The sequence below is a fragment of the Engraulis encrasicolus genome, chromosome 1, assembly GCF_034702125.1.
Source record: "Engraulis encrasicolus isolate BLACKSEA-1 chromosome 1, IST_EnEncr_1.0, whole genome shotgun sequence".
NCBI lineage: Eukaryota > Metazoa > Chordata > Actinopteri > Clupeiformes > Engraulidae > Engraulis > Engraulis encrasicolus.
Genome location: NC_085857.1, coordinates 46626108 through 46633607, shown reverse-complemented (window position 1 = coordinate 46633607; position 7500 = coordinate 46626108). Strand labels below are relative to the sequence as shown.

Here is a 7500-nt window from a genome sequence, read left to right as displayed (position 1 = left end):
ATAATGTACACACATTTGCCCCAGCTGAGCATGTGTCTGTGTGTGTATGTTTGTGTCATATAATATAATAATATAACACGTAATGTACCCACCTTGCCCAAGCTCCACTCCGTAGACCAGTGCGCGGGCACCAGAGGCCCGTAGGCAGTGTAGCAGGGCGTGCTGGCGGAGGTTGAAGTTCAGCAGCGCGGCCTCCACCCCCACCTTGGCCAGCCCCAGCCACAGGGCCACCAGCTGGGCACGGCTCTCCGCGAACAAGGCCACCACCTAAAGACACAGGTCAAGAGTATATAATGAATAATTAATTAAAAGATTAGGTTTGTCCGCATATCCACATATTTTTGAAAACGCATTGGCTTTGGCCTTCCTTTTACACATTAACAGAGTTTTAAAATCCACATATCAAAAATCCGGCTTTAAAAATATGCCATTTAGGGGGCTAACGCATTAAACCTGTTAGAATGGAGTTTTTATTTTTATCCACATGTTGCGTTTACACCTAAACAGGATAAAAAATATCCACATTTAAAAATATCCGGCGTCGTGGAAGAAGCACCTAAAGCCACAAGGCCAGCAACGAACATGGCCATCACCTTAAATCACAGGTCAACAGTATATAATAGTCATGTACCTAATACATAGTAGGTACATAGTCAAAATACATTAATAGTTTAGGAAGACTTGGCTCTCCGTGAACAAGGCCACTACTAAAGGCACAGGTCAAAAGTACATTATAGTCAAAATACATAGTACAGAGTCAAAACACATTGATAGTTTCGGCAGATTAGAGCCAGAGAGCCACAAGGACACCAGCTGAGCACTGCTTTCCGCGAACAAGGCCAAGACCTCCGAGGCAAAAGTCAAAATCATATTAATAACAATACATGCAAACATGAAACAAATAAATTCAACAATTTAGCAGACAGACATAAGCCATGATAGAGACAGCATCCGGGCACGGGTCTCCATGATCCAGGACACCACCTCCAAGGACAAAACTCTGACGTCATCACATGGCAATGCACTCTGCACGTATTCAAGACACTCATCAATTTAAAGCATGAAAGTCGACCTGGGAAAACTCCCAGGATCTATTTCAATCTAGTACATCTCTGTGCGCCCATTTGAGACAGTGCCCACTGTGCCACAGCGTCAGAGCAGGGCGTCCAGCGGGGCACAGGTGCTTTTCTAACCATCCAAACAAACTAAATTAAATGAATGAGGCTGTATCACCATAATGCAAGCCATTCCACCAGTGGAAAACTTCAATAGTCATCGCCATAGCACTACAATACTACAACATGCCAAAGAGCCTTGAGTCATGTACTACGACTTTGTCCTTGTCCTTGTCCTTGCCTTTTTTGGTGACAGCAATTTTACAAAGTCATATCTTAATGGGATAGACAACTTTATAAATCTTTACCTCTCCGGGCGCCCATCCTTGTGACAGTTGCGCCCACTGTGCCACAGTATTAGAGCAGGCAACCAGCTGGGCAATGGTTCAGGTCTGTCCCGTGGCCCCGCACACCAGCCAACTCTAACCAACCAACTATCTAACTAACTACCCATTTAACTAACGGAAATAAATCAGACAATAAGTAAATAATTTTAGCTCTCCGGATGCCCATTATTGTGACGGTGCTCAACGGACCTCACTACCACCAATATTAACTATCTAGAGCAAATAATAGGTAAATAATAGCCAGCTTGGCAGTGCCATTCTATGTACTGCCACCCAAAGATTTTTTTTGTCTCTGCACAGTCTGGCGAAATCCTCCTAGCTCGGTTCGCTCACTGTTCTGCCAATCAGCAAACAGTTGAGAATGGTTTGCCACTCACAATATCATAACAGTCATGCTAATAAAGCACAACTTGAATTTTACGGAGTCAACAGTCGGCTTTCGCCCAGGCTAAACACTAGCAATAATTAAGCAAATAAATGGGTAAACAACTATACCTCTCCGGATGCCCATCCTTGGGAGAGCGCCCACTGCGCCACGGCATCAGACCGGGCGTCAAGCTGGGTAAAGGTCCAGGTCTGTCCCGTGGCCTCGCACACCAGGGCGGGGCGGTCCGGGTAGCGCGTCGCCACGGAGGCGAAGATGGAGGGGATGGTGCTGCCCAGGCGCTGGTGGTGGCGGATGCTGACCTTGACGCGCAGCAGCACATATAAGCCACTAGGGGGGGGGGCGAGGAGGAGGAGGGTAGAACAAATGAAAAGAAACGAGTAAACAAACAAATAAACAAATGATCAAATAAATAGATAGGCACAGGTGGCGGCGGATGCTGATTTTGACATCCAGCAGGATGCACAGACAGTAGGCGAGGGACACAGAGATGGACCAGTTTATGGATTTGGGCATTTACAGTACAGTACTTGATTTATTACAGTACTGATTTATGATGATCAGAAGAAGAAGAAGAAGAAGAAGAAGAAGAAGAAGAAGAAGAAGAACAAGAACAAGAACAAGAACAAGAACAAGAACAAGAACAAGAACAAGAACAAGAACAAGAAGAAGAAGAAGAAGAAGAAGAAGAAGAAGAAGAAGAAGAAGAAGAAGAAGAAGAAGAAGAAGAAGAAGAAGAAGAAGAAGAAGAAGAAGAAGAAGAAGAACTCACAAGAGGTCTCTTCGGGCCGTCTTGAGGGCCACGTAGAGGAACTTCCAGCCGCCTGTGCCCAGGTAGACGCCTAGGCCTGCCGCCAGGCTCCAGGGCCAGGGGGCCCCCAGCAGACGCAGCAGCCCCAGAGAGCCCACCGCCGCTGGGAACCGCACCAGCCACAGCATCCTGGAGGACACCTGGAGGGGAGGAAGGAGATAGTTGACGTTTAAAATATCTTCATTGAACCATTCATGGTGCAAACATCCACAAAATATGTACATACAACCCCGACCCACCCTACCCCAACCCCATTAAAAACAGTCCCTTACTGAAGGTGGGGGTGGGGTGGGGGAGAGAGAGAGAGAGAGAGAGAGAGAGAGAGAGAGAGAGAGAGAGAGAGAGAGAGAGAGAGAGAGAGAGAGAGAGAGATAAGGAGAGAGAGAGGCCGACCAGAAAAAGAGGGAAAACACTCCACATTCAGTGCCAAAGATGAGAAAGCCATCCATTGTAGTTTAATTGAAGTCGAGTTCTCAAGGGGGACCTTTTCCAATTCGTTGGGATGAGTTGCATTCCTGTTACAAAGTGAAAGAGTCATTTTCCAGTTGAAGGTAACCAGACTCCTCAGCACTCAATTACTGTGTAACAACCATGTTACACTACAACAAATGGAGATGGGCCTGACTTTGCTTACATCTTTGCCTATAGCCTTGCGTAGCCTACCTCCTCAGTCACATACACCACAAATTGTTTCAAGAGGAAAATAGGTTGAAACACAAAAAAAAAACTTTATGGTGTTAGGTTATCACTTTACAATGTTGGATTTCATTGATGGACAAACACAATACAGGCCTTATTATTATTCGAAACACATCCTCTCGAGCATCTTGTCTCCACTCCTGAGGTTGAATGGGGAAACCTCTAATCTCAAATCTCCATGCTCAACTGCACCAGAAGACTTGCTCCTTTTTCTCCCACCACCCAGTCAGCACTTAAACTGTGTAGTGTCGGTATAGTGTTACAAATGTAGGGGTTCCTCAATGCAAGGGTTCTCACAGTGGGGTCCGGGGACCCCTGTGGGTACGCAGCATATTGACAGGTGGTTCGTGAAAAATGGTTTGCTATGGTAGGCATGGTGTGCATTGGGTGTGTGTCTGTGTGCGTGCGTGCGTGCGTGCGTGCGTGCGTGCGTGCGTGCGTGCGTGCGTGCGTGCGTGCGTGCACTCTAGTTAACCCTGTGTTACTGTACTTAAAAACTGACCTCACCACTTGTATCTGCAAGTGTTGTATACTATAATTATGTCCTCAATTGTAAGTCACTTTAGATACGTAAAGTGAAATCAAGTGAAGTGAAAGCCCACCTGGGAAACTCCAACTCCCATTGTCAATAGTGACACAGCACTCCACAGAACCGTACTCACTGCACAGCGAAATTGCATTTATGCCTCACCCGAGGTAGCAGCACTCGGTGGCTCCCCAAGGGAGCAGTGTGGCAGGACGGTACTATGCTCAGGGTACCTCAGTCATGGCGGAGGATGGGTGAAGGTACTGGTTAATATTATCCCACCTAGTGGGACGGGGAGTCGAACCCACAACCTTTTGGATACAAGTCTTATTTCCTAATCACTTACCCATGACTGCCCTAATAAAACAATAACATCTTCCAAATGTTATGCAAAGTAATGTAAAATCTAATTCATCAAAATATAACAGTGGCAGTTTGAAGCGGATCTCTGATTTCACTACAGTCACCCAATTCCTTTCTTCCCCTTACTCTGACCCAAATAACATTGAGCAATGGTTGACCAATCACTCTGTTGACAAATCATGCCAAGCTATTATAACACATTTTAAGAATTAAATCTTGTGCCCTGTGGAAGGTCATTGAGCGAAAGCTTGGCAAGTAAAAGAACAAAAAGGATTTGAGGGTGCAGACATTTTCTTTCAATGTTCACAAGTTTTGTTTGCTTGTCACATTTTAGTTGTGAGGAGCTGTAATGGGTCTAAATGCTCACAAAGAGTTTAACCTTGAGTCACAAAGCTGTGTTGGTGCACGATTTCAATCTGTCACATCACTTATAAACTATTTGTGATAATATCAATATTCGTGTAGCTACTGGGTGGTGCCACTATTATTGGGGTCCTTGGGAAACATTCTGCTCCAGTTTCAGAGGTTTGCTGCTTTACAGTTACAGCGATGTGCACCCTCCAACCAGTCTGCACTGGTTGGAGGAAATGTCGGGTTTAGGTTGTTTATTTAGCAGGCCTAACAACAATGTCTAGCCACCTCATTAGTTACAATGGAATAACCAGTGTAACCACTATGTAATATCATGTGTGCTCGTACTTACACCATAACTGTAGGCCTACTCCTACTTTTACTTTGGCCACCTCTGAATGTCCCTTGGAGGTTCCCGGCCTGAGAAAAACTTTGAGAACTGTAGACTCTATAGGACCTTACACATCCATCACGGTGGAAGAAGGGAGAAGACAAGACAACAGGTGACAAGAAAGAAAGGAGGCGGTGAGTTAGAGGGGAGAGGGGAGAAAGGGCACGGAGAGAAAAAAAGAGGAGCGCAGATGGGAGACGGAAGAGGGAAGAAGGGAGAAAGAATGGAGGAGGAGAAGCTAGATGGTCATGGAAAAGAAGGGAAAGGAGAATGGGATAGGAATGAATGGGGGAGAAAGTGGTGCCTCAGAGAAAGGCTCAGATCATGTTAAAGTTCGCCCAAGTCTTACCAACTTGTGGTATGAAATGAAAAAGACAATTCAGTGGTTTCACTATATATAGGCCTACTATAACCTACAGACTCTGAAGATACATTAGTTTAGTGTTTAGTGGTGATATTTAGGGAGTCTAATGTGTTTGAAGGATATGGTGCACTCAATCACAAAAGCAGTAATCAGGTCCCTGTGACAGAGGGATCTAATATTGGGTCATTCCAAAAATGTGCTGTGAAGTAAAGTACAATGTTTGCTGAGCTTATACCCAGTGTGCAGACCACCTTCTCACAGCAGCGAATATACAGTAATGTGAAATGTCTACTACCCTAAATGTATGACTTATGTCCCATGGGTTTTGGAGAGGCAGCTGCCTTAAATACGCACACACACACACACACACACAAAGCATATCATCATTGTGTGAAGCATTGATATATTGCCTCCACGTGCGAATACCAGTGGGAATGCTAGACTAGACCAAATGTCAAAAGTTCAATAGGCTACCGTCCGTTTCACATGAGGTTTGTCCCCGGCCTGACAAAGACATTGTTTACCACGGTCGCGACAGCAAAAGCCCCGGCCCGGTCTGACACACGCTGAGAGAGAGAGAGAGAGAGAGAGAGAGAGAGAGAGAGAGAGAGAGAGAGAGAGAGGGGGGGGGGGGTAGATGGATGGATGGATGGATGGATGGATGGAGCCTCCACGTGAATCCGCTTACCTGTCACCAACTTTCCTTCTCTTTTGCCCGTGTCCAAGTGTGTTCTGTTCACTTCAGGAAAAAAGGAATGCCTAACACCTACTTCCCAAACGCCGCCCTTGGCGTGCCGTGCAGTGTTGGGTAATGTGGGCTACTGCTGGTTCCCGACTATGTTTCTTGCCAATTGTAAATCGTCTTAAAAGTAACAAACAAAAACTGCCAACAAAAACAACTCCGGTGACACTACGCGGGCGGACAGCCAGCAAAGCAACCAAATGCTACGATGGTGCTCCCACGGCCACAGTTATGTGGACAAACCCGACTGTCGGCATTCTCACGTTGGACCCAGTTTGCCAATGGTGGTTGGTTGGCACGGTGGAAACTCTGAAACGTTTTGGGGAGAGGAAAAAAAGTCCTGGGAAGCGTGGGGAAAGCACTTGCTGGTGGTGTGCGCAGCGTTACAACTAAGTTACTTTTGTATCTCCTAAGCTCGCTGGTGGGTTTGGTGGCTCTAGTGGTATAGGTTGCGTCGTGTGCACTCACCGCCGAGCTCGCAGCGAATCGCACCGCTTCCTTCGTCGGCTCCGTGTCACAACCTACCCGGCGTGCCAACAGCGAACGGAACCACGTTGTAATCCCGTTCTGCTACTGGGCTGTTGAAGTATCCGTTATCCATTGCACCACTCCCATTGGGCTGCATTATGGCTGACCCTAGATGACGCAGCTGACGTTCCGCCCCGTGTGTTTTTTTTCTCTCTCCTCTATTTCGCCACCCAGTCCAGGGTTTACCCAAAAAGCTGAAAGACATCCCTGAGGCTCTTTTGCGACGCTGCGAGTTGCTAGTAGCCTTCATTCAGGTGAGATGTTAAAATGTGGTGAAGTTTGCGGCTGTTTTTCTGATTTCGAACACTGTGTAACACACACACACACTGTTGGATTCTAGATAGGCCTATTCTACTCCAAATTTAATACAATTATTTAAAAAATATATTTAATGATTTAATAAAAAATAATTACTATGCGTTAGCTATATAGTTCGTTGTGCAGTGAAAACAAATTCTCGCCGTTTTATTTGTCTACTAGGCCTACCTAATAAATAACCTGTACCATTTAGGCCGACACGATTTAACCATTAGCGCTATAATTCTGTCCTGACCACAACCGCAACAAACCAAGAGCTGACTATATCCCCGTAATTAACAATCTCCTTTTGTAAGTTACAATGACCTGATCCATGAAGTTTGCCTGTAATTTTCCATAATCCCTCTTTACCCCTTTACTCCATTGGCACTTATCTCCTAGTTCACAATCATAGTATTTTGTTGATCACTCATACACAGAGCAAATATAAAGTTATCTAATATCCAAGGACATAGTCTACTCTTTCTCAGATACACACTTGCACAACTTGCACAATTAATTTTTTATCCTGTTCATAACCCCCTGATCTTTATAAAGAATGTCCTCCTTCATGAAAATAC

The 7500-nt window shown here is 45.5% G+C and overlaps 1 protein-coding gene across 1 annotated transcript in view; it reads right to left on the bottom strand.

Annotated features, from left to right (window-relative positions):
- LOC134453320 (long-chain fatty acid transport protein 1-like) overlaps positions 1 to 6114 on the bottom strand; it is a 35303-nt gene extending 29189 nt beyond the window's left edge. Inside the window, exons 1-4 of the mRNA XM_063204202.1 lie at positions 6041 to 6114; positions 2620 to 2798; positions 1958 to 2177; positions 93 to 267 (exon numbers count right to left, since the gene is read on the bottom strand). Coding sequence (XP_063060272.1) covers positions 93 to 267; positions 1958 to 2177; positions 2620 to 2786 — 562 coding nt within the window. The 5' untranslated portion in view covers positions 2787 to 2798; positions 6041 to 6114. The remainder of the gene's footprint in view (positions 1 to 92; positions 268 to 1957; positions 2178 to 2619; positions 2799 to 6040) is intronic.
- Positions 6115 to 7500: the final 1386 nt, after the last annotated feature.